Below are 27,911 nucleotides of genomic sequence, written 5' to 3' on the forward strand. Positions count from 1 at the left end.
TTTTTTTTTTTAAGATTTTATTTATTTATTTGAGACAGAGAGAGTGAGAGAGAGAGAGCACATGAGAGGGGGGAGGGTCAGAGGGAGAAGCAGGCTCCCTGCCGAGCAGGGAGCCCGATGCGGGACTCGATCCAGGGACTCCAGGATCATGACCTGAGCCGAAGGCAGTCGCTTAACCAACTGAGCCACCCAGGCGCCCTAACCAGACCATTTCAATTGATGGGAACTCTGAAGAAAGTAAAACCAGATGAGGTGGGTAGGTGAAGAAACAGCAGGAACAGGTTTAGATTCTGGGGCCTGAATGGAGGTTAACCTTAGAGTTATGACCAGGATGTGACAGACACAGCAGACTAGGCAGAGGGACCCAGTGCAAAGGCCCTGAGGCCGTCACCATCTGGCTCAACCTTGCCTAACTTCAGGCATTTCCGGTTCCACTCACTTCCACACCTGCAGTAATAATACTCCAAGGGCTTATTGCTCTGCAGGCAGTAAAATATTTTCATACCCATTATTTCTTTAGCTCCTCCCATCAACATTACTATATACAGGTGAGGCAGGTATTATCTCCATTTTACACCTAAAGAAACAGGCTAAAGACATTTAAGAGACAGTACATGAGTACATAATAAGCAGCATTATAAGACTACATAATTAACAACATCTGTACTCCAGCCCTACCTAATCCCAAACTGATCCAAAGTAGATTCCAGATACACCCCATACCAAGGCAAACATGCTTACTGAGACAAATGTCCTCTCTCTCCTATACCCCCCCTTTACTCAAGTCATCCGTCTACACCAGAAAACCCTAACACAGTGTCAGCAAATACACAGCACTTGCACATTTACTCTCCATTCTGTGCTCATGACAGACATCACTAATCCATCCCAGCATTCTAGGTAACCACTGTCAAAGATCAAAGCTGGCCCTCCACAGGAAGGAAGCCTAATTAGCCCAAACCTAACACCTGTCCTCAACAACACTATTTGGTTTCCAGCTCCCACTTTGGCTCCCCTGCACCTAGCTCAGTGTCTGGTACACGGTGCATGCTCCATAATTGCTTTTTCAGTGGATAGGGGAGTAATTAATCTTGAGCCATGAGTCCCAGAATACTCCCCCCCACATTGAAACAACCCTCTTTCCAAGGCAGATGTCACTCTTGAATATGACATGTGCATATGCTAGTCTCTCTACAAATCCATGCAGGCCCACATTTCTGGGCTTCCTGAAAACTGGGACACCTAACAAAACCATCTAAATTCCAGGAACCAAAACAGGAATGGCAAAATGGAGCCCAACCAAAGCCCTATCTCAGGGCAAAAAAAACAAAAACCCCGGGCTGTGTTTAGAGTCTCCATAATAAACCACAACCTGGAGGCACGTGGGTGGTTCAGTCAGTTAAGCGTCTGCCTTCAGCTCAGGTCGTGGTCCCAAGGTCCTGGGATCGAGTCCCACATCGGGCTCCCTGCTCAATGGAGAATCTGCTTCTCCCTCTCCCTCTTCTCCTCCTCCCTGCTCATGCTCTCTCTCTCTCAAATAAATAAATAAAATCTGTTTTAAAAATAATAAAAATAAAAATACTTTTAAAAAATAAAGCACATCCTGTATCTTTAAACAAATCATCTGCAAATATAATAATTGAATCAACAATCTCTGTTTACTTGGCTCTCTAATGCACAAGTCAGGGGCTGCCCTGCCAACTCTAGATAATATCTAGCCCCTAAAGGGAATGGAATGCAGGTGAACAGCACAAAACCAATCCCCAAGGTTTGGGTTACATCATCAGTATTACCTTCTAGATACAGACAGGTCACAACCAACCTAACACAGCAGAAAACTCAGGGGGAGTACTAATCCTATAATTAATTCATTATGATGACTACCTTGCCAAAGGCCATGCTATTTATCACCCTTCCCATGTCCCCTTTTCACTTCCCCCGATGGACCTGAGCTTATACCTACTGGTCATTCAAGACTTAGCTCAAGGGTCCCCTCCACCAGGAAGCCTGCCTGAGTGCTTCCTCATTCTCAACTTCTTTCTACTGCAGCCCTTGACCAACCTCTCTGTTAATGATCTGCTTTAGAGATGCCTCCTCATCCTGACCTGAGCTCCCACACAACAGGGATTGTACCTCATTCATCTTCGTTGTCCCAGCACCTAGCACAATGCCTGGCTACTGTGGTAAAGATGACCAAAACAGTCCCTCCCCTGGGGGCATTCAGAATACAGGCTTGATGGACATTCAGGAGAGAGATGCATCTCAGAAGATCTCATGTAATCCGTAATCCGAACCCAGGTCAGTCAGGACTAGTGAATCAAACAGAACACACTTGTGTAACCCTACGCACACTGTAGGCACTGATTTATAACCTTGTCACCCGAAGGTTTCCGTTTCTTCTCATCTCTACTCACTTATATGATCATTCCTGCAAAATGAAAGGAGCACTTGTGCTAGTAGGGCTCTTTATTTCCTCCGCTCGGTCTCTCCTATTTCCCAGAATGCTCTCTGCGAGATGCATTCGGGCATCGCCGTGGTGGGTCAGCTACCTCCGTGGCACTTCATCACAGCTAACTTCTACCGTGAGTCAATGAACTGGGCATGTTTGTAATTAAGTAGGGGAACGTAACAGCGAATGTTTTCATTTTTTTTTTCAAAGCACCAGTCAAGGGACGCCTGGGTGGCTCAGTCGGTGAAAGATCTGCCTTCAGCTCAGGTCATGATCCAGGGTCCTGGGATCGAGCCCCGCATCGGGCTCCTCACTTAGTGGGGAGCCTGCTTCTCCCTCTGCCTGCCGCTCCCCCTGCTTGTGCTCTCTCTCTCTGGCAAATAAATAAATAAAATCCTTTTTTAAAAAGTTTTTAAATAAATAAATAAAAGCATCAGCCAAGAAAATCACTTTAAGTTTTTATGCATACAACTGTTGACCAGATGAATGGATAAATAAAATGTGGTATCTCAAGACAATGGAATACTACTCAGCAATACCAAGAACGGAAGTACTGACAACACACTATGACAGAGATGAGCCTTGAAAATATTATGCTAACGGAAAGAAGTCAGACCCAAAAAGCCACATGTTGTAGGATTCCACGAAATGTTGAGAAAAGGTAAATATTTAGAAACCAAAAGTCAATTAGTGGTTGCCTAAGGCTGGAATTGGGGATTAATTGTAAATTGGAACAATAGAAAATAGACATAATGAAAATGTTCTAAAAATGGGTGTGTTAATGGTTGTACAACTCTATAAATTTACTTTAAAAAAATCACTGCAGGGGGTGCCTGGGTGGCACAGTTGGTTAGGCAAATGACTCTTGGTTTCCACTCAGGTGGTGATCTCAGGGTCGTGAAACCGAGCCCCACATTGGGCTCTGCCCTCAGTGCAGAGTCGGCTTAAGACACTTCCCCACCCCCCTGTGTGCACCCTCTCTCTATATAAAATAAATAAATAAATAAATTTTAAAAATCACTGCATTGTACACTTAGAAGAGGTAGATTTTTATGGTATGTAAATCAGACTTCAATAAAGCTGTTAAGAATTAAAAATTAAAAAAAAAAAAAAACTGGGGTACCTGAGTGGCAGAGTTAGTTAAGCATCCAACTCTTGGTTTCCAATCGGGTGGTGACCTCACGGTCTGAGATCGAGCCCCACATTGTGGTCTGTGCTCAGCAGGGAATCTGCTTGAGATTCTCTCTCCCTCTCCCTCCGCCCCTCCCCGCCAAACTCAATCACACACATGTGCTCTCTCCCTCTCTCTAATAAATAAATCTTTAAAAGAAAACTGCCCTCAAGGTGCTCAGTAAAGCCTGATAAAGAAATGAAGGAATGGAAAATTGAATACCTTACTCCTGCTGAATTTAAAACTACCAACACCAGCAGAGCTTAACTAGCTTACTGCTGAAATTCTGCAAACACTGGTTTTCCTGAGTTTTGACCTATATTTCAAGACTCCTTATCCTGCCATATTAATCTGTAATAATATTCTTAGGAATCCTGTACCTTTTTATGGCAAATGTTAGAACAACTGACAGGAGCAGCAATAAAAGCTGCATTTTTACGAATGACATCAAATTAACCTTATGAAAGAGGGCATATTTCAAAGTGCTTCTTTCACTATGTTACAGGAACCTTTTGGGGAAAACCAAGTACATCATGAAAATGGACCAGATTATCCTCATGTGGAAAGCTCCAATGTCACCTGGAACAGAGTCAACTGTACCCATAAAAATCAGCCAATTAACAGCATCAGCCATATCTCAGACTTAGCACAGTACAATCACCACTAGCCATTGCAATGGGCCATGCTCTACATTTATGTGTAATAAATTAAATTTTCCAGAGGTTCACATCCTTCAACCTATAAATTTTCCTGGCAGATAACCAATCCTCAACGGCAATCTACAAGTTACATAAAGATTTAGGAATGAAGATACTAAAAACATTATCTACACCTGGGGAAAGTTAAAAACCACTAAAGATTTGACACTTGGGAAACTGGCTCAACAAACCATAGCACAGCTTATAACCGAATGCTATTTAGCCCTTAAAACTCAAACCTACAAGTTTGTAACATAAAATGAAAAATAAGCAGGATACGAAACTATATATTAAGTACACTCTCAACTATGCTAAAAAGAAAAACTCCTGAAGGGAATTATGTGAAAACATTAAGAGCCACTTGGTAAAAGAATTGCTGGTGATGTCTTTCTTGGCTTTATGCTTTTCTGAACTCAGCTTCTTTCCAAAACAAGTATTAAAGTAGTATTCATGTCTCAAGAATCAGAAATATTGCTACCTTGAGCTACAACGAATGGAGAAATACAATTCAAAAGTTATGCTGAGGGACACCTGGGTGGCTCAGTTGGTTAAGCGTCTGCCTTCAGCTCAGGTCATGACGTGGGGGCCTGGGATCAAGCCCCGCATCAGGCTCCCTGCTCAGGGGGAAGCCTGTTTCTCCCTCTCCAACTCCCCCTGCTTATGCTCTCTCTCTCTGACAAATAAATAAATAAAATCTTTTTTTTTTAATTTTTAAAAATAAGTTAAAATGTAAGTTATGGTGAGGAAAAAGCATACAACTATTTTAAATGCTTATAGAGAACTTGAAATAGCATTTTTAAAAAGCTTAGATTAAAAAATAAATTTTTAAAGATAAATAAATAAAAAACTGATTATAATGTTAAGCCAAAAAAAGCAGATCTACAAAGATATAAAAATGTTTCCAACCCACAAATAAAAAATATTGCAATAAAACTATAACATTAAAATTTTATTTTTTTAAGTAAACAAAATGGGGCAAGGGAATTCCATTTACAATAGTAACCAAAGTAAAATAAATCCTACTTTTAAACAAGAAAGATAAAAGTCCTATATGAAGAAAAGCATAATATTTTCTTAAAAGGTATAAAAGTCAAAATAAATAGAAATACCATTTTCCTGAATAAGATTTATTATTATATAAAATAAAATATAAATTAATTATGTATACATCAATTAATGCATAAATTGAATACAATTCCAATAAGAATCCCAAGGATTATACTAATAAGTCCAAGGAAGGACTTGGCACAGTGTGGTTTTGGGTGCAGGAATAAACATATTGATGGAGTATGGGGAAACCCCTCATAAAAAATCCAAATAAATATGGAAACATTAAATATAATAATAGCACTTCAATTCAGATGGGGAAGAATGGGCTGCTTAAGCAGGGGCAATAACACAAGTGGCTGGCTACAGGGTTGAAAGAAAAGAAGAATAAACTTGTGTTTCAAACTCCAGATAGAACAAAACTCCAGATGGATCAAGATAAAGAAAAATATAAATGGGAAAAAATAAAACTGTAAAAATAATAGACAAAAATACAGAAGAACCTCAGGACAGGATACTCTAAAACCAAAATTTTAAAGGTTCATTCAGGGCACCAGGGTGGCTCAGTCGGTTAAGCGTCTGACTCCTGGTCTCAGCTCAGGTCTTGATCTCAGGGTCATGGGTTCAAACACCATGCTGGGCTCCACACTGGGCATGGAGCCTACTTAGAAAAAAAAAAAAAGGTTCATATAATTAACTGCATAAGATTCTTAAATTTCTATATGGCAAAAGATACCATAAACATGGTAAAACAATAATGATATACTGGAGAAAATACTTATAGCACATATAACTGAAAAAGGATTAAAAGCCATAATACATGGAATGCTTCTACAAATGGGTAAGTGAAAGACAAGCAACTCAAATAATAATAAACTTTTCAACAAGTCAACAAACAAATCATGAAAGGAGGAAATATTGGCCAATAAACAGATGAAAAGATACTCAGTCTCACCAGTGGCCAGGAAAGTGTCACACAGTATTAAGATACCAATTCAGGACTATCAACTTTAAAACCAATCATAGACGGAGCACAAGTATATGTAAATGAGCACTGTTGGGAATATAAATGTGAATTGCTGCCTATTTCTGCAAAGAGATCAGACAGTACAATTTTTTTTAAGAATTTTATTTATTTATTTATTTTTGCGAGAGAGAGAGAGAGAGCGAGCGGGCACACACGAGATGGGGGAGGAGCAGAGGGAGAAGCAGACTCCCCGCTGAGCAGGAGCCCAACGCAGGACTCGATCCCAGGACCCTGGGATCATGACCAGAGCTGAAGGATCATAACTGACCAAGCCACCCAGGCACCCTAGACAGTACAGTTTTTTTAAATGCCCATATACTTGGACTCAGAAATCCTACTTCTAGCAATGTATCCCATAAAAATAAAAGCATTACTAATTTTAAAAATGGGCAAAAAGCATAAACAGACATTTCACCAAAGGGGATATACACATACAAGCATGAGAAAATATGTTCAATGTCATTAGGGAAATGCAAATTAAAACCACCATAAGATACCATTGCACACCTGTAAGAATGGCTAAAATAGGAAATCATGACAATACCAAATGCTGGCAAGAATGCAGAGCAACTGGATCACTTGCACGTTGTTGGCAGGAACGTAAATGGCACAGCTAGTCTAGAAAACTTGGGCAGTTTCTTATAAAACTAAATATGCAAATATCATCCACCCAACAACTACACTCTGGGTGACTACCTCAGAAAAATGAAAACATTATGTTCCCATAAAAACACCTGTACATGGATGTTTACAGCAGCATTATTTGCAGTAGCCAAAAACTGAAACAACCCAGATGTCCCTCAACGAGTTAATGAAGAAACAGAGTTTGGTCCCTCCATACCACGGAATACTTACTCACAACAAAAAGGCACACACACTGCTGATACATGCAACAACATGGGTGGATCTCATGGGAATCACACTGAGTGGGAAAAAAACCCAATCCCAAGAGGTTACACACTGTATGATTCCGCTAATGTAATGTTCTCCAAGTGACAAAATTATAGAACTGGAGGACAGGTTGGTGGTTGCCAGGAGTTAGGGATGGAGAGGGAGGGAACAGGAGGGAGGTGGGTGTGATAATAAAAGGTCAGCGGGAGGGATCCTGTGACAATGAAACTATTCCATTATCTGACTGTGGTGATGGGCAGGTGTCCCTATGCAGTGATCATCCTGCACAGAACTACACACGCACACATGCACACAAGTGCACACACACGCACACACACGCACACAAGTGCACGCGCACACAAATAAGTATAAGCAAAACTAGAGTTTTACAAGGTTTTATTACTAAGGGAAACTGGGGAAAAGGGAAACTGGGGACATCTAGGTGGCTCAGTCGGTTGAGCGTCTGCTTTCGGCTCAGGTCATGATCCCAGGGTCCTGGGATCGAGCCCGGCATTGGGTTCCCTCCTCAGCGGGAAGCCTGCTTCTCCCTCTGCCTCTGCCTGCAGCTCTGCCTGCTTGTGGTCTCTCTGTCTCTTAAATAAATAAATAAAATCTTTTTAAAAAAAGGGAAACTGGATTTTTCTATATTATTTCTTACAAATGTATATGAATCTATAATTATCTCAAAATTAAAAGTTTAAATAAACAAATATAAAAACACTAGTAGGCAAAGATATGTGTGTGTTTGTGTATACACACACACACAAATATTTTTATTGCAGCATTGTTTACAATAGCAAAAGCAAAAACAGAACTAGAAACAACCAGAATATCCATTAACAGGAAAATAGTAAATAAGTTATAGTACCTCCACACTACAAATATTACACAGAAATTTAAAAAGAATGAGATGCCGTATGAAATCAACCCTAAGAACCACCACCTTTCCCCCCACACACACACACATCTTTGAAATCCAGCTGTGCCTCATAATTGATGAAATTATATAATTAAAATTGGCATTGGTCATGAAGATGCCATTGATAGTAAGCTGCACCATTATGTCACCTACTGACCTGGAACAATCTCCATAACACACAGCCAAGTTTAAAAACAAAAACAATGGGGAGCCTAGGTGTCTCAGTCAGTTAATCGTCCAACTCCTGATTTCGGCTCAGGTCATGATCTCAGGGCCGTGAGATGAAGCCCTGTCAGGCTCTGTGCTGGGCGTGGAGCCAGCTTAAGATTCTCTCTCTCTCTCCCTTTCCTTCGGCCCCTCCCCACACCCTCCCCCACTCACATGCTCTCTCTATATATATATATTAAAAAAAAGGCAAGTTATAGAGTAATATAAATGGTATAGTTCCCATTTGTGAGGGAGTAGGAGAAAGAGGAGTGGGTTCCAATGATTATGTCCCCTCAATCATTTGCACTTTCTACATCATTTGAGTAGACTTAAGCATCCCTGAAAATTCATGCAAATTCATCCAGAGCAAGGATCATGAGGGCTGAGGCCCCACATCCCAGTGTGACAGCACCAGCATGCAAGGGCCCTCCCCCCACCCATTGCTGTGCCAGGGGTCCCAGGACCTGAGAATCAAGCCAGCCTGGTGCTCTCAATTAGTGCCACGTGCCATGGCCCGGAGCATGCTCTCTCTGTGCTAAGTAAATGGAATTAAAGTAAACTGCAGCCCAGAGATAAAGGACCAAAAAGATCTGTGAGAAAGATGGCAACCATCTAGAAGAAACTAAAATTGGCTTTAGTTTTATCCCATAGGCCATACAAAAATAAATTCTAGGTGGATTAAAGGTTTAACTGTAAACAATAAAAATCTTACAAAAAAATTTAAAAAACACTGCATGCACAATCTAACATTCGGAAGATCTTTTTAAAACACTGAAAACCTATGGGGGGCGCCTGGGCAGCTCAGTCAGTTAAGCGTCTGCCTTCAGCTCAGGTCATGATCCTGCGGTCCTGGGATCAGGTCCCACATCTGGCTCCCTGCTCAGCCAGGAAACTGTTTCTCCCTCTCCCTCTGCCGCTCCCCCTACTTGTGCTGTCAAATGAATAAATAAAATATTTAAAAAAAAAACAAAAACAATGAAAACCTAGAAACTGGTAGGTAGGCATATGGATCCATAAAAAGACATTTAATCATGTAAAAAATTTTAAATGTGGTAGTATAATAGATACTGTTATCTGTGCTTACAAAGATAATGGACAGATATGAAAAAATATTTGCAAAGAGAAAACAGATGAAAGATTAATTAATTATAATAATATATAAAGAGCTCTCACAAACTGACAAGGAGACAAATAATCCGGTAAGAAAATGTGTACTATGAAGGAGCTTTACACAAAACAGTAAAGTCAAATAGCCAAAACATATTTAAGGAAAAAAAAAAAAAAAAGATACTGAAATTCACTAGCAATCAAGGAAATGCAAATTAAAGCAACTGTGAGCCACCACCTTTTTTTTTTTTAAGATTTATTTATTTGAGAGAGAGAGTGTGTGTAAGGGCAGGGGGAGGTTGGGGCAGGGGGATAGGGAGAGACAGAACCTCAAGCAGACTTTGCACTGAGTGCAGAGCCTGACCCAGGGCTTAATCTCACAACTCTTGAGATCACGACCTGAGCCGAAACCAAGAGTCAAATGCTTAACCGACAGCCACGCAGGCGCCCTGAGCCACCACCTTTCACCCATCAGACCTACAAAACTTCAAAACAATAGGAAAGAGAAGGGTGGTCTCATGCACTGCCAGTAGAAATTTTTAGAAAGATACCTGATCACAATAATTATTAAAATTAAACACATATTGGGGCACCTGGGTGGCTCAGTTGATTAAGCATCTGACTTCCGCTCAGGTCATGATCTCAGGGTCCTGGGACAGAGCCCCGAATAGGGCTGGGCACTCAGCGGGGAGCCTGCTTTCCCTCTCCCTCTCCCTCCATCTCTCCCTCCGCTCATGCTCTGTTTCTCTGTCTCTCTCTCTCAAATAAATAAAATCTTTTAAGACAAATAAAGTATAAAAACTAAACACATATAGGGGCACTTGGGTGGCTCAGTCAGTTAAATGTCCAACTCTTGATCTCAGCTCAGGTCTTGATCTCAAGACTGTGAGTTCAGCCCTGCGTTGGGCTCCACACGAGACATGGAGCCTACTTTAAAAAAAAAATAAGTCAATTAATTAAATAAAATAAAAACACATATTCTCTTTGACCCAGCAACCCAACTCCTAGAAATCTATGCCGAGGAAATAAAATCCTCAGTATTTAAGTAAAGATGCTCAAGGGTGTCTGTTGTTTCATCATCCACAGTAGTGAACGCTGGACACGAAGTCGCTATTACCTCGTGGGCAGCTATTTGCACATATGCATCATGAGATATAATGCAACCTCTTAAAAACAATTATCAGATTTATAAAAGTAAAAATAATTACAACAATTACTGGAACCTTAACTTGGAAAGGTTTTGACAGGAATAGTGCCAAGAGAGAAAACACAGATACAGAACATTATATATCATTCAATTTTTGTAAAACAATGGCAATTAAATCTGTGTGTGTGTGTACACACGTGTGTGTTACTTGTAAAAATTATATGAACATGAAGAAAACCACAGAACAAATAATTTTTGGTCATGAACATAAGGTACTCAGAGGGAGGGAGGAAGAAGATAAAATAGAGGAAAAAAGAGGCCCCAAAAAAGGTTGACAAAGAATCAGAAAGAATTCAAGCCTGGGAGCAGTGAAAACTCACAGGCAGTAGTTACTGTAAGTGTGAAGGTTTGAGGGTGGCAGACAGGCATGTAAAAAGAAATCAAATAAATGTTCTACCAGAGGAGCCAGAATGAAAAAAATAACCAATTCTTCAATGGGTTGAATCACAATTTCTGACCATTTGCAAAAGTTACTAATATCAGCATAGTGACTGTCTTCTCTGGGGCAGCCAGACCTCCAGCTCTTCGTCTAGACGCAAACACAGCCTGGGACTCTCTTGGCAGACGAGGAGCTTCAGAATCAGGACCAGGAGCTGGCAGCCAGGAAGGAATCAGCTGAAGGAGCTGGTTCCATCAAGTGGGAAAAAGAGAACGGAGAAAACACAAGTCCCTAGATGCAGAAGGAGTGAGTAAATGGGAAACAAGAAACATAGAAGTGACACTAAGCCAGTGGCCCACAGGCTCTCCAAGCTTGGTCAGAGCCCATAGCCTGGGAGAAAGAAAATTCCACACCAAAGCTTGCTTTAAAACAAACAAAACAAAATTTAAAACAACACACAATTGCTCTGATTTCTGGCCACACCTTAGAGCCAGAGAACTGACGTCTCATCCTCCATGTCTCACTGTCCGTGTCCCGTCAGCCCCTCCGGCTTATCAAGGCTGTCATCAGGCTTCTCAATCCTTCCGTCTCTCCTCCCAACCACCTCTGCTCAGCCCTCCTGCCCAGTGCACAGAGCCACCCCTCACTGCTCCCCAGACCCCATCTCACCCCACCCAGCCCCCCCGCTCTGCACCTCTTCCAGAAATGCAACTCTGACTATGTTGTTGTCTTTCTTTGTTTTCCCCCACCCATACTATACTTTGCCATGGCACACATGGGACATGACACGAATTTAGGAGGAACAGAGATGAACATTTTTATGTTAATCATTTCAATGCGTCAAGGAAGAAAATAATCAGCCATCAGTCTTTTATTTCACTGATGGTATTACTTATGACAAGACCAGAGTAGACAGGGCCTTCACATCCCACTGCAAGTCAATATCTGGCTCAGATGGCATACATAAATGGCAAAAACTGTGAAAATGGAACACAAATAGCCATAGTTTAAGAAATGATACACTGTATTTACCCCAAATATACAAATGTAGTGATCCAAAGGGGCACATGCACCCCAATGTTTATAGCAGCAATGTCCACAATAGCCTAACATTGGAAAGAGCCAAGATGTCCATCAACAGATGAATGGATAAAGATGTGATATATATATATATATATATATATATATATATATATATATATATATATAATAGAATATTATGCAGCCATCAAAAAGAAAGAACACGAAATCTTGCCATTTGCAATGACATGGATGGAACTAGAAGGTATTATGCTGAGCGAAATAAGTCAATCAGAGAAAGACAATTATCATATGATCTCACTGATATGAGGAATTTGAGAAACAAGACAGAGGATCATAGGGGAAGGGAGGGAAAAATGAAACAAGACAAAACCAGAGAGGGAGACAAACCGTAAGAGACTTTTTTTTTTAAGATTTTATTTATTTATTTGACAGAGAGAGAGAAAGCAAGAGAGGGAACACAAGCAGGGGTGTGGGAATGGGAGAAGCAGGCCCGCCACTGAGCAGGGAGCCAGATGTGGGACTCGACCCCAGGACCCTGGGATCACGACCTAAGCCAAAGGCAGACACTTAACAACTGAGCCACCCAGGTGCCCCAATAAGAGACTCTTAATCTCAGGAAGCAAACTGAGGGTTGCTGGAATGGAGGGGGGTAGGAGGGATGGGGTGGCTGGGTGATGGACACTGGGGAGGGTATGTGCTATGGTGAACGCTGTGAATTGTGTAAGACTGATGAATCACAGACCTGTACCCCTGAAACAAATAATACATTATATGTTAATAAAAAATTTTAAAAAAGAAATGATACCCTATGGGGCGCCTGGGTGGCTCAGTTGGTTAAGCGTCTGCCTTCGGCTCAAGTCATGATCCCAGGGTCCTGGGATCAAGCCCCCAAATCGAGCCCCCAGGTCGATTCGGGCTCCCTACTCAGCAGGGAGTCTGCTTCTCCCTCTGCCCCTCCCCCTGCTCATGCTCTCACACTCTTCTCTCTTTTTCTCTCTCTCAAATAAATAAAATCTTAAGGAAGGAAGGAAAGGGAAGGGAAGGATAGAAACCTTAGTGGATAAAGTTCAAACACTTTCCCATGACAGTAAGAGAGGAACCTCCTGTCTTTCAAGACCATCCCACCATGTTCTCACACCACCCTACACTGTCCCAATGGCTACTCCTGCTGCCTGAATTGCCGTCCTACTCATTCGACCACTAAAGACCCCGCACTCACCTCTCACATCTGGACTATGTAATTATTACTACAGGCCACCATGACTGTCCACAATTTACCCGCGCATCTCCTGGATTCAATTTTGAGTTCCCTGAGGACAGCAACCAACTTGTCCAGTTTATATCCCCAGTGCCAACGTAGTGATCTACAAATAGATATCTGTTGGATGGAGGAATTAATGAACAATGAGTGTAGCCTTTAGTTTTCAAATTAGCCAAAACACTGGTATGTCTAGTCAGAAAGAAAACGTTTTGAGTTTTAGTAAGTTCCTACCGGCGGTGCCAAGCAGACATTGTTACATCTAAGGAAGTGGGGGCTGTGATCACCATCTGACTTTCCAAATGATATGACAGTGACCTAGAGAAGCTAAGTAAATCCCAAATTACACAGCTGGTAATTGGTAATTTGTGGCTGGGGTGGGCATCTGATACCAAAGCTCATACTTCATGCTCAGGGTCTCTCTCCACCATCAAGACGGGGATGATGAGGATGATAGCGATGATGGTGCTTACATATTGTTTCCGTGGGCCAAGCACTATTTTCTATAGCTATCAATATAAATAATATAAATATTAAAAATCAGACATGGAAATGTGCTCAGATTTGCTAAATGCCCTAGGGCTCCCCAGTAGCTAAAAATAATCTTTTTCCAAAAAGAAATCAATTCATTTGATCGATACAGTAAAAAAAAAGAATATACAATGTGGAACTATCTACTACAGATCCTCAAGGTGGAAATGAAGTGCTCAGGATAGGGAGGAGAGATAATCCAATTAATGAACCCCCAGATTGTCTGCAGGATGAGAAGAATTAGAATATCCAGTCAACACCTCAAACTAGTAGGTTGGTAAGAAACCTGTGAGAAACTGAAGACGAAAATCACATGATGAACATCCAGAGACATTTAAAAGAGGAAAAGGAATGCTCGGAAAGGCCATTTGGTCTCATAAGTGTTCAGGGGAATACATATGAGCATTTTCAACTACGTGAAGAATAACATTAGGGAACAGCAAAGGGCGACTGGTTTTGTTTTGTAGCTTCCTGAAAAGTTCAGAAATGTTTCTAATTCCTCACAGGTAAAGAAAAACCACCAAAACCAATCACTCTTCCTTGGCAAGCTTTGAAAGGAGGGGAAATGCTCCTGACTTCTTCTGACATAGTCACCAAAAGGGTCACAAAAATGTACAATTCCTGAATGTTCTGAGACAAAAGCCGACTCACTGCCTCCCCGTAATGGCAAAGACACCGAGTGTGCAGAGAACAGTCACCAAGTGTCAAGGCATTTTACATAAAATTACAGTGACAATAACAATAGCTAACAACTTCTGGAAACTTATTAGCCACCAGGCACTGTTCCAAAGGCTCCACATAAAATCACTCACAACTCTACCAAGTCAATATTATGGCAGCTGTACCCACTTACAGATGAAGACATCAGGGCACAAGAAAGTCAAAACTTGCCCACAGACCAACATGACTCGGGACTGGCAACACCAAGATTCAAACTCTGAGCCCCAAATCCCACGTGCCTTCTGCCACCCCGCAGCTGGGGCTACTGTTGACAATTCCAAGGAGAAACTTCCAGATTGTGCTCGGTAATTCCACACGGGAAGAAGATGCTTCTGTGGAACAATAACGTATCTAGCCCCGGAGGTAAACTCCAGTGCCTGCTGAGTTCTTCGGCCACTATTTCTAGAAGGCAAATTATTCAAAATAATACAGCCTCGCCATCGACCAGCGTGACTGACAGTCCGTGCAATAATTTTAATGAAGCACAAGAATGGATCTTTGCTCTTAGGGGAACACAGAGCAAGAGAACAACTCCAAGAGAGAGGGGTAAGGAGAAACGCACGCATTTCGGGGCCCAGTGACTGCCCCCACTTCCTCCTGGGGAGGTTTCTAAGGACAGAAGCTGATGAAACAAGCCCTGCCTCTAATTTCCCTTCATTTAAATGGTGTTTTACATTTGACACGAGGACTGGTGCATCTTGCTGTGTAATCTCAGAAGATCAAACAAATCTCCCTCCCACACCCTCAGGCTTTGCATCTGGTGTTAGCCCAAAAGTACTGTTTATCATGGAGAACCAAATGCCATACACAGCTTCAGACTCGCCAGGGCTCCTGCCCAGACTTCAGTCGTTCACAAACAGCTGGGCAACTTCTGTTACATCTGACGGCAGGTACTGTTATTTACTTGTCCGAGTCTGATTCATATTTTCCACGTAAAGAAGCCTGTTTTAAAAGGGAAAACTATCACTATTGCAAATGGAAAGCCAGCATCATGGGCCCTACAGAGTAAATGTAAATGCAATCAAAGTATTAAATTCTGTCTCTGCCACTCAGCCAGAGGAAGACTGAGCCTGAAGCCTCTGTTTAAAGAGAAGGGGGCTGCTGGAGACATACTACTCTGAAATGGGAGGATATTGTTGTTTTTGTAGGTCAAAAGGATCAAATATTAGCAATTTCATTTAATTCAACCTAACATTAATACCAAACCAAGTCTCACCACCAATATCATTGAAACTTAAAAAGAAAAGGCGAATCACTGAGCCACTAGGCAACTGAAAGGAATCTAATGCCATGACATTTAACAATTGAAATGACGTTAAGCACTTGCAGTGAGACAAATCTCTCGTCTGGGGAAACTGTGTTAGAAAAACAGGAGGAGGTGTAGTGCCAGAGAGTGAGGACCACAGCAGGAATACGAAGTCTGTCTCCAGTCCTGCTCCACTACCCACAAACCATGTGACCCACCCAACCAAAGTCTGTGCCCCCAGCACCAATGTGTACCAGATACTAAGTTAATGCTGCATAAATGACCAGCCGCCAAGTTTCTACACTCGTAAAAGTAGGGAAATCATCCCCCCTCCTGCTTGTCTATACCTCAGGGTCATTGCAAGGATCAAATGAGACTGATGATGGAGACATGAACATTTTTTTTTTTTTTAAGATTTTATTTATTTATTCATGAGAGACAGAGGCAGAGGGAGAGGCAGGCTCCCAGCAGAGCAGAAAGCCCAATGTGGGACTCGATCCCAGGACCCTGGGATCATGACCTGAGCCGAAGGCAGACGCTTAGCCAACTGAGCCACCCAGGTGTCCTGAGACCTGAGCATTTTTAAACCACAGACTACTGTCACAAGAAAGACTGTCACTACAATACAGTAGCAAGAGGGGACAGCTGTTGGGCACTGCGGGCAACCCGTGTTCGTAACAGTCACCTTCAACACAGTACCCAGATTTCATTTGAAGGTTTATTTCTTCCTCACTGGATCCTGTCTTGGGATGGTGAACCCAAATAGACGTCTTGCACTGAGCAAGCCAGTGGAGTCCCAGGAGGCTCCTTTAGCCAAATCCTTCTACTGGCAGCCAGAACTGGCCAATCAGGTGCTTCCTCCCTGGAATGTCAATCTTGAGCAGAATGAGAGTCACTTCAGCAGCGGAACCTTAACTAGACTGCCATTCCTGCTAGAAGACCATTTCTGGGCCCGTTTCCAGCTTAGGAGGCTTCCTTCCGAAGTTGTCTTGACTCCTTCCTGTTTCCAAACCTGGCCTGCCCTCAACTCTATAAGTTCACAACTTCCTTAACTGGAGTAGATTTCTGTTGCTTGTTACCAAAGAGCCTTGGCAGAAACCAGCTGTGTACTATCCTTTCAAAGGTTCCCACTGATGTTCATCCAACCAGCTGGAATCTAGCTGTGACCATAGGCCAATACTCCCAGTCATGCCTAGAACTTTGCCTTAGTAAATTTTAAATTTACTGCCTGCTGCTCCCCGCTGCTTGTGCTTGTTCTCTCCCTCTCTCTCTCTCTCTCTGTGTCAAATAAATAAATAAAATCTTAAAAAAAAGAAGAGAAAATGGAGCTCTTTAGATGTGTCTCTTCCCACATCATTCTTCTGCAGGAAGCTAAGAACCAGTGTCTGCTAAGACATAATGGATAATTGGAAGGGATGTTTTCTTAAAAGGCCAAGTGTTATCTTTGAATGCCATTTTATTTACTTTTTTAAAAGATTTTATTTATTTATTTGAGAGAGAGAGAGAGAGCACGAGAGTGGGGGGAAGATCAGAGGGAGAAGCAGACTCCCAAGGAAGGAGCCCAATGGGGGACTCGATCCCAGGACCCTGGGATCATGACTTGAGCCGAAGGCACCCACTTAACCAACTGAGCCTCCCAGGTGCCCCTAAAGAGCTCCACCTTCCAAATAGGGCTGAGAACTATACCCAGAGTTACACAGAAAGAAACCTTCCATCTTCGATTGTTCCTCTAAGAGCAAAAGAGAACGTCGATAAGGCTCACTGATTCACATTTGCCCTTCCCTTCTGTTTGCAGACTACTATCTCCATCAGGAGGCAGCATGGGCAGGAGGCAAAGCTGAGTGATGACTGTCCCCCCCCACCCCCCGACTTCATTCCCTGGGGAGTGAAATTAACACCTACCTGGCTTGCACTTCTACACACAGTATCTGACTTAATCCTCACAAGTGGCAAGGTAGATGTGATGCTGATCACCTTTTTGGACATGTGGGTTTTTCCCACACAACTAAGCAGTTCTCTGACACCAGCTGGGTGTCCTACAACTCCACTCGATTCTGACACCATCTACCTAGAGACAGCGTTAGATCCCACAGGTGAAGATCTCAGTTCTACAAAACTGCACACATCCCCCCCTACTTCAGATGTTGGTTGCAAGCCCAAGTTATCACCTGTACTTCTGACTGACTGGCTATGTATCTCGAAGATTCCCACGGGACCTCCTCTGTGGGTTAATTTGCCAGAGTGGCTCACAGAACTCAAAGAAGCATGTAACTCAGGAACAGCCAGGTGGAAGAGATGCGTAGGGCCATGTAAGGGAAAAGAACACGGAGCCTCCATGCCCTCCCCAGGCACACCTCTCTCCCTGTGCCTCCGCATGTTCACCAACCTGGAAGCTCTCTGAGCCCCATCCTTTCGGCGTTTTATGGAGGCTTCATCACATAAGCAGGATTGATTAAATCATTGGCCTTTGGCAATTGAACTCCATCTCCAACCCCTCTCCTCTCCCCAGTGGTGGGGGGCTGGGAAAGAAAGGTCCAACCCTCTAATCACAGGATTGGTTCTCTTGGCAACTGGCCCCCAACCTTTGGGACTTTCTAAAAGCCACTGCATTAACATAACAGAAGACACCTTTATGGCTCTTATCACTGTGGGAATTCCAGGGGTTTTAGAGCTCAGTGCCAAGCATGACCAAGAACAAATATAAGTATTTCCCAATCCATGGTATAGAGCAAGGAAAAAAGATCCAGATGACCAGGACTTGGCGGGGGGAGGTGGGAGGTGGGGGGTGCTGGGGGGGGTAAAATTGGTGTCAGGGATCTGAAGATTATTAAAAGGCTTTAAAAACAAACAAAACAAAACAAAAACAGAAAAGGCCAGGCCAGGGTAGCTAGAGCAAAGAGCGAGACTGTTAGGGATCTGAGTCTTTTTCCACAGAGCAAAGAGAAGCCAGGGGAAGGCTCTCCCCCGGGGGGTGGGGGTGGGGGGGTGACAGGAAGGCATCTGAATTCTGCAGAAGTCTCTCTGTGCAGATGAAGCAGGACAAGAAAGAAGACAGGGAGTCAGCCTATGGCAGCTATCCTGTAAGAGATGTGGTGACTGGGACAGGTGACAGCAGGGGAGCTGAAGAGAAGAAAAGACATCTGACATCGCTTCTGGTGCTGGGCCATTTGTCAGGGGTGGAGGAGAAAGGAGACTCACCTATCTTTTCAGATCCCACAACAAAATGTTCACAGACTTTCCCTCCTGAGCTTAAGCTTTCTCACAGAATAAGGACAATGACGTGGCCTTTCCTATATGAAAGTGGTACCACTTTACGCAAACATATTTCAAAGATAAGACCAAGACTGTTATTGAGAAGGAGCCCTCAAGGTGAGGGAAAAACATTTTTTTTTAAACCAGCTTCAAAACTAACAAAATCACTCAATGCGCTATATAACACAGGAAGAACAAACTTTGGAGCCCTAGAAACTAGGGTCCCACTTGCAAGTCTAACTTTCTCAGATGTCTAACCGAGGCTGCATTATCCTACCTCTGAGTCTGTTTTCTTATCTGTAAAGAAGGGGTAACACCATCACTCCTCCCGGGGTTGTCCTGAAGACGAAGCATCAACATGAATCATGAATGGCAGGAGCCAGAAGCAGTCACTATTATTAATATAAAGCAGCATACTCCTTTTAGCCATAAACTACAGCTCTCATTGAAGGAATGAACCTTTTAACTTCTACTATAAAACATAATATTGTACCCAATAAAAATCTTAGTTGTAAATTCTGTTATATAAGAACACACTAAGGGCTGCCTCGGTGGCTCAGTCGTTAAGCATCTGCCTTCAACTCAGGTCATGGTCCCAGGGCCCTGGGATCGAGCCCCTCATCGGGCTCCCTGCTCGGCGGGGAGCCTGCTTCTCCCTCTCCCTCTGCCTGCCTCTCTGCCTACTTGTTCTCTCTCTCTGTCAAATAAATAAAATCTTTAAAAAAAAAAAATCCCACATCAATCTCTCAGACTCTGTTTTCCCACTTTGGGATAATAAAACCAGTCGCTATACATTAAGCTGCATTAGCCCAGCTGTCAGGCAAGCCTGGTCCATGTAGGGCCAACTGAGCAGGCTCCAGGCTGCCCCATGCCCTGCCATCCGTGTGCTCCCACCACTGAAGAATTAATAATGCCGGGCACCTGGGTGGCTCAGTCGTTAAGCGTCTGCCTTCGGCTCAGGTCATGGTCCCAGGGTCCTGGGATCAAGCCCCCCATCGGGCTCCCTGCTCCACGGGAAGCCTGCTTCTCCCTCTCCCACTCCCCCTGCTTGTGTTCCCTCTCTCGCTGTGTCTCTCCCTGTCAAATAAATAAAATCTTTAAAAAAAAAAAAAAAAAGAACACATTAACATTTAGAGATGGATTCTCTCAGGAAAAAAACTGGACAATCATGAGGGGGAAAAAAAAAGTGAGGAAGAAGTCCTGAGTCCACATACCCATACACATCCACATGAATGCACACGCTTGTGTGCATATACACAGGCAGTCTAGGATGGGATGGAGAGTTGCCTTATTGAATAGTAAGCCTCCTGGATGATTCTGATGCAAGTTGACCTTGCATCCCCAAATCAGGACCCCTGTGCTGACCGGGGCCAGGCCCCATAGTAGAGCCTCATGAAAAACTGAAGCAATAAACCGGTCTAATGATCTGATGCCACAAGCATATGCTGAGAAGCTAATGTGTGACAGGCACGAAATGCCCATGCAAAACACTAGAGGAGTCGCCCCTCTGCCCTCAGGGCGCACAAGTCTCATGGTGGCACAGATATTTAAACACCTGACTATGGCACAACACAATGCACACGCTCAGCCGGACAGCAAGTCTTTCCTGAGCACCTTCCGCATGCTTCCAGGCACCGGGGATACATCAGCGAATAAGACAGCAAACATCCCTGCCCGTACAGAGCTGACATTAGGACACAGAGACAGAAATCAACAAAATAAAAAAGCCTAAAGTACAGTCTGTTGGTGGGTGCTAAGTGTTAAGAAGAAAAACTAGAGAAAAAAAAGAGAATAAGGGAGGGGTACAGTTTTAAATCTGCACCCGTTCAAATAGGCCCCGCAGCTCTATTAAAATGTAGCACTTCATACTTTGCTCGCAGCTGGTAAAGTAGCACAGACACGGGTCTGAAAGGACAGACAGGGACTGGCTCTGCTGGGCGGGGTGGCGGCCACTGCCAGTCTCCAGGATGAGATGAATGCTGAGCGCATGAGTTCTCTTCCCTTCCTTTGTGGGAATGCTCCTCCTGCCACCATGAATCAGCCCTGAATGATTTCACAAAGCAACGGCCTGTGTGTCTCTTACCTTTGCCAAAACATTTCCGTCTCCTCCCAGTCAATGTGAAAAGCTTATGCAATTACATCAGCCCTTCCTGGGTCATGAAGGTCAATGGCAATTTTTAGGATTTTTTTTTTAATTATAAAGGAAACACATGACCACAGTGTAAAATACGAAAAATGTCAGAAAGTGTAAGAATTCCCAATATTCTCAACCCCAAGATTACCTCTGTTCACATTCTGATGTGTTTTTCACCAGAGTGGTGGTTTAACATAGCTAGCATCACTCTGCATCCATATAATTTTGTATCTTACTCTTTTTATGTTAACTACATATATAATTTGTAAATTACTACACGTGCATTTCTCTGCTTAAAACAAATGTTGTATGGACATCAATTTTAATGGCTACATAACATTCCGTCCTCCTGATGCACTGCACTTTATTAACCATTTCCCACCTGTTGAGCATTTAGATTTCTGAGTTGCCATCATGATCAATTACCCTGAAAATAACTTTATGTAGAAAGGTATTTCAGGGGGCACATGGGTGGCTCAGTCGTTAAGCGTGTGCCTTCGGCTCACGTCATGATCCCTGGGTCCTGGGATAGAGCCCCGCATCAGGCTCCCTGCTCAGCGGGAGCCTGCTTCTCCCTCACCCACTCCTCCTGCTTGTGTTCCCTCTCTAGCTGTCTCACTCTCTGTCAAATAAATAAATAAAATCTTAAAAAAAAAAAAAAAGGTATTTCAGGGAATTCCCTCGGAATGAACTACTAGAGGGAAGGAGCATCACAGGAAGCTGCAAATACCCTAGACAGGTAGTCACAGCATGGGTGGTCTACAGATCACCCAAACTGAATCCCCACACCCCTCAGCTGCAGAGGCAGAATACAGAAGCTAGTCATCTCTGGCCACCCTTTTGGTCTTGACAGTAAATGGTTTTAGAAGCGACATGTTTACCTGCTGTCGGAATCCGAGGCAATCTCCTTTCTCCCTCCAAAGCGGATCTGGCACTGCAGGGAAAGAGAAGTCACTGAGATCGGCAGTTGGGATGGGACACTCAGACATCACAATCAGTCCACACAGGCTTTCGGGATCCTGGGACACACAGGGTGCACTAGGTGTCAAGCCAAGATGTGAGATGGTGGACACCCCAGCCTTCCAGCCACCGCCTACAGGAAGGCCTTATCTGCCACTTGTACAGAGTGGGGAGCCTTGTGGGAAAACAACACCAAGAGGAAAACAAAAGCACACAGCCTTGTGCGGGTTATCTAGGAAGCTTCTTCTGTATGTCAGAGGCTGGCTGTCTGAGCACAGAGCTCCCAATGGGACAATTAAAACTTACACAAATCTGTGATGATGGGTGCCTTTGGAAAGGGCCCCAAAGTTGTTATGACTGCCTATAAAATTATGGCAGCATGCTTCAAGCTTCAACCATGCCATCCGGTTGTACTGCATGACATTTCACCCAGGGTGGGTACTTATAAAAGCAAACCATTCGGGGCACCTGGGTGGCTCAGTCATTAAGCATCTGCCTTTGGCTCGGGTCATGATCCCAGGGTCGTGGGATCGAGCCCCGCATCGGGCTCCCTGCTCCGCGGGAAGCCTGCTTCTCCCTCTCCCACTCCCCCTGCTTGTGTTCCCTCTCTCGCTGTGTCTCTCTCTGTCAAATAAATAAATAAAATTAAAAAAAAAAAAAACCATTCTTTCTTCTTTAATTGTGGTAAAAAATAGATAACATGAAATCTACCATTTTAACCATTTTAGTTATATACCATTCGATTCACAAAACTGTCACCATCAGCAGTAGCCACTACTGTCTTTTAAAGGTGTGGAATCTCCTCTGTGTGTAGCAGGCTTGCAAGATTCCAGAACTTATTCTCCAAATGAATGAATCAATGAATGAATGAATGCTTTTAAATGATACATATGTCAAAACTCATGGAACTGCACACTTTAAATCGGTGTATTTTATTGCATGCCTCAGTTATACCTCAGTAAGATTGACTTTTAAAAGGTCTGTGTACAATGCTTCCATCTCCCCAGTCATAACAACAACAATAGTAACAGCAGCTCTGGGCATAGGCTCCAATTTATTTCTGTTTAATGGCTACATTCAAAGTGGTCCCACTTGCCTCTTCATTTTCTTATTGTATTTCCCACTTCTGGGACAAAGAAACAAATAATGTGGATTCCGTATTTACTGCTGGGCCCTTTAGCTACTTCAACAAATGCAAACCCCTCGTCAGCCCCTCTGGAGAGCAGTGACTCGATGACAGAGAAGAGGGATGCCCAGAGAGGCTAGATGAGTTGCCCCAGCACACACAGCCTTGAAGAGATGAAGCTGGCATTCGGCTCCAGCTTCACCTGAGCCTGCGTCCTTTCCACCACACACCACACCTGGGCGCCAGGAGGCTGGGGAGATGCCAAGTTCTCTGGGTTCACTTCAACACCTGACACGCATCTCTATGAAAGTACTGACCTCCCTATATGGTGACCGCATGCATAGAATTGTCAGTGACGCCTTCTGAAATGTGAGCTACCTAGAATTCCCAGCATTGGATCCTAGCTCTGCTACTTATTACCTCTAACTCCTTAAGCGAATTATTGCATCTTTCTGAGCTTCCGTTTCTTTGTCCGTAAACTGGAAACAAGTGCAGGAACCACCTCACAGGGTGGATGGAAGGATGAGAGGGGAAGCACTCAGTGGAGAGCCCGGCACGGGACTGACGTGTGTGCAGTTAACCATACATGTCTGGCACACACAGGCAAGCACTCTGAAGCCAGCCTCGTGCCAAAGCTTGCTTCCACACCCAGCCAAAAGCCGGATATCAAAAATTGCATCAAGCCATCGGAGCAGAGCCCACCTGGAGGACCCACGCGACCCTGGGCATGGTTTCGCTCCTCCTGTGTGTCTCTGTTCTTGTGCCCAAGAGGCGCTAACTCCAGCCACCACTTCAGCGCCCGGAAGAGTTGCCCTGAAACACAACTGTGGGGAAGTGAGACTTTGACATCGACACCAAAGCCCTTCTCAAAGGGACATCATGACGGACGGGGTCCCCCATGGCGTTAAAGAGTCAGGACATGGGGCGTTCCTCCGTCAGTACTTCTGACTGCCCTCCCTGCTCTCTCGTGGTCACTACGAGCCTCACTGCTCCCAGACAGGAAGTGGGGGTAGGTCCGTGCAGAAGGGACTTCGACGTGAACTGCCTGACACTGTTACTTGACCTGAGAGTCAAATGGGAGCTTTCCTCTTACCTGTTTCACTGCATCCAGCAGACGCTCCAGCAGAAACTGTCTTTTCAGGTCATTGTTCTGTGATCCTAAAATGCAACGAGGCTTCATTAGTTCAGTTTGACACGAGCCTTCTGCCACAACAGGCTTCAGCCTCCTCTAGAGTGAAGGCACCAATAATCTACCTCATTACAGTGAAGTTTGGCCATTTGCCTGTTGCTACCTCACAGGAAAGCAGCTAAACGAATGTCTCCCACATTTGAAAAACGTGTCCGGAAAGGTCTAACTCAGGGTTTCTCAACCTTGGCGCCACTGACATTTGGGCCAGATCATTCTCTGTGGTGGGGGCTGCCCTGTGAACTGCAGGATGCCTAGCAGCATCCCTGGCCTCTACCCACCAGACACTATTAGCATGCACGCACGCACACACACACACACACACACACACACACACCAGTTGTAGCAAAATGTCTCCAGATACTGCCAAATGTCCTCTGGGGGACAAAACTGCCCCCAGTTGAGAACCAGCAGTCTAATTTACCATGCAGGTTCCCTAGTATGGCAGGCACTGCCCACTGGCTGACCTCACCATCGGCTCTGACGTCCTTTCCCCATGCCACCTCCCACGGTACAAGCTGAAAAGCCTAATTACTCCTTTTCTCGGCCTCTTTTGGAAGGCTGACCTTAAGAAGTTCTAGCTGACGGGCGCCTGGGTGGCTCAGTTGGTTAAGCGACTGCCTTCGGCTCAGGTCATGATCCTGGGGTCCCGGGATCGAGTCCCGCATCGGGCTCCCTGCTCGGCGGGGGGTCTGCTTCTCCCTCTGACCCTCTTCCCTCTCGTGCTGTCTCTCATTCTCTCTCTCAAATAAATAAATAAATAAAGAAGTTCTAGCTGACAAGATGTAAGCAGAAGGGAGGGATGGGGGAAAACCATTCCTTCCTGATAAAGGAACAGTTGTTAATGGTTTCACTCCTCCTTCCATCCTTCACACCTTCATCATAACCACGCTGGGCAGAGTGGCACCACGGCCATGAGGCAACAGCCCAGAGGGAAGGCCAAGAGAACCACAGAGATACCAGCCCTCACACCATTTCACTGCTGAACCAATACTAGAAATCTCCGGCCTCTCATACAGCAAACAACCCCGTTTGTTCAAACCACTGGATGCTGGGCTGTTTACTTGCAGCCCAAAGCATTCCTAACTGATACACGTGGCATGCACCAAACTTCCATTTAAAAGGGTCTGAGGCAGGGACACTTCAAAGCACCAAGCAGACCACTATAGAGCTACATCTGATGCCCCACAGGAGGCCCAGTGACTCCAGTCAACAGGGACACAGCTCTGTACTGTGATGCTCCAGACAGAGAACACAGTCATTTCAAAGGAGACTCAAATTCAGAGGTACAAGAACAGATGCCCCACACCACTGGCCTTGAAGTGCCACCAAGCTGCTTCTTGCTTGGGCAATTTATCATGGGCTTCGCCAAGGAATCCCAGCAGGGCATCCTCGCAGAGACGGTCAGTGACTCATCCGAGTTATGTCAGGGCCACTGGGTTGATAACAACTGTGACCACGTGTTGAGCACTTCCTGCATGCCAGGCACTAAACTGAGTACTCTGCATGCATCACATCCTGTCATTTCTACACCTCCCCCCCACCCCGTACAAGAAAAGTATTAGGATCCCCACGCTGCAGATGGGAAAACTGAAGCCCAGAGATGACAGCAAGCATGTGCACTGACCCACTCAGTATTTATTTAACTTCTACTGTGTGCCAGGCAATGTGCTGAGTGCTGGGGATATGGGAGTGAAATGGTACAGAAGATCCAGCCTCCCATGGAGCAAAAATCGCACCTAAGGAAACCTAAACTGAGATGATGTCAGAAAGTCATATTAGGAAGAAAAACCAAATGGAGTGATGAGACAGGGAGGAGGCAAGACAGCCCCGTTCACCAGGGCAGTGGTGGAAGGCCTCCCCACACAGGTGACATGTGAGCTGAGCCCTTTATAAAGAGAAGGAGCAACCCTGGAAAGACATGGGAGCCCAGCATTCCAGGCAGAGCAGATAGACAGGGTGGATGCCTGGAGGCAGGAAGAAACTAGGCTTCTGGTCTTCCAGGAGCAGAAGGAAGTCTGCCATGACTTGAGCAAAAAGCAAAAATGAGGAAGGAAAGATCAGACAGGTAGGCCAGGGCTAGTCACAAAGGACCTTGCGAACTAAAATAACAGGTTTTGTTCTAATTTGAATACTAATTGGTGGAACTACGATCCTTACTCAAGACCATGCCCCTGGAGAGTCTGTGTCGGGGCCACCACACAAGGCTCCTGCCTCACTCCAGGCCCACAGATGAAACCAGGGAGTAGACACACCACGGACACTCGGTCATAGCAACTGACTTCCTGAACATTGTCATTGTTATTCTTCTCTGGAGGGGCTTTGAGAAAGGGGGTTTGAAGGGTCATTCAGGATGTCTGGAGACCACCCCCCTACCCAAAGTCCCCAAACACCTCCCTTGATACCTATGTCTATCAGTAAATCCTACTTTTTTGTTTAGCAGTTTTGGCTTCTGCTCTTCTCTCTCTAACATCAGGATGGACAAGTGAGGCTTTCTTTCTTCCTTCATCCAACAACCCTACCTGCCCTTGGGCAATACCAGCTGGAAACTTGACAAGGTTTTCCACCCTGAAATGCCTTTGCTATTTTTTTTTAATCAAAGAAGTAATTTATGTGATAGAATCACCATATGACCCAGCAATTCCACATCTGGGTAGACACCCAAAAGAAATGGCAGCAGGGTCTCGAAGAGATACTGTACGCCCATGTTCATAGCAGCATCCTTGGTGGTAGCTGAGACGAGAAAGCAACCAAGTGTCGATCGACAGATAGACGGATAAGCAAAATGGGGTCTATCTACACAATGCACTATTATTTAGCCTTCAAAAAGGAGGAAATTCTGCACTATGCTACATGGATGAGCCTTGAGGACTTTAGGCTGAGTGAAATAAGCTAGTCCCCAAAAAGATAAATACAATTCTAATCATAAGAAGTAGTCAAAATCACAGAGACAGAAAGTATGATGGTGGTTTCCAGGGACTGAGGAGAGGGGAGGATGGGGAGTTATTGTTAATGGGAACTGAGTTTCAGTTTTACAAGATGGAAAATCAAGGGGATGGGCGGTGGTGACAGCTGCACAACAGTGTGAATGTATTTAATGCCACTGCACTGTCCGCCAGAAGTGGTTAAGATGGTGAATTTTGTTATGTGTATAACCACGATAAAAAAAAGTAATTCATGTAAAAAAATAATTATAAATCAGGAAAGCAGGTAAAAAGAAAATAAAAATCTCCATCATCTCATGACTGATCATTTTTAGTGCAGTGATTCTCAAGCTTTTGTATTCACACGAAATCTCCCAGGCTCTTGTTAAAGACAGGTTCTGATTCAGCAGGTCTGGGTGAGACCTGGG

General features: G+C 44.2%; 1 protein-coding gene across 1 annotated transcript in view; it reads right to left on the bottom strand.

Moving 5' to 3' along the window:
* The window catches only part of SNX29 (sorting nexin 29), a 507,745-nt gene that overhangs the window by 465,427 nt on the left and 14,407 nt on the right, over window positions 1-27,911 (bottom strand). Inside the window, exons 2-4 of the mRNA XM_081818879.1 lie at window positions 24,467-24,531; window positions 22,169-22,221; window positions 19,449-19,492 (exon numbers count right to left, since the gene is read on the bottom strand). Of these exons, the coding sequence (XP_081675005.1) occupies window positions 19,449-19,492; window positions 22,169-22,221; window positions 24,467-24,531 (162 nt within the window). The remainder of the gene's footprint in view (window positions 1-19,448; window positions 19,493-22,168; window positions 22,222-24,466; window positions 24,532-27,911) is intronic.

The sequence above is a fragment of the Leptonychotes weddellii genome, chromosome 5 (assembly GCF_054177405.1).
Source record: "Leptonychotes weddellii isolate Sample4059 chromosome 5, ASM5417740v2, whole genome shotgun sequence".
NCBI lineage: Eukaryota > Metazoa > Chordata > Mammalia > Carnivora > Phocidae > Leptonychotes > Leptonychotes weddellii.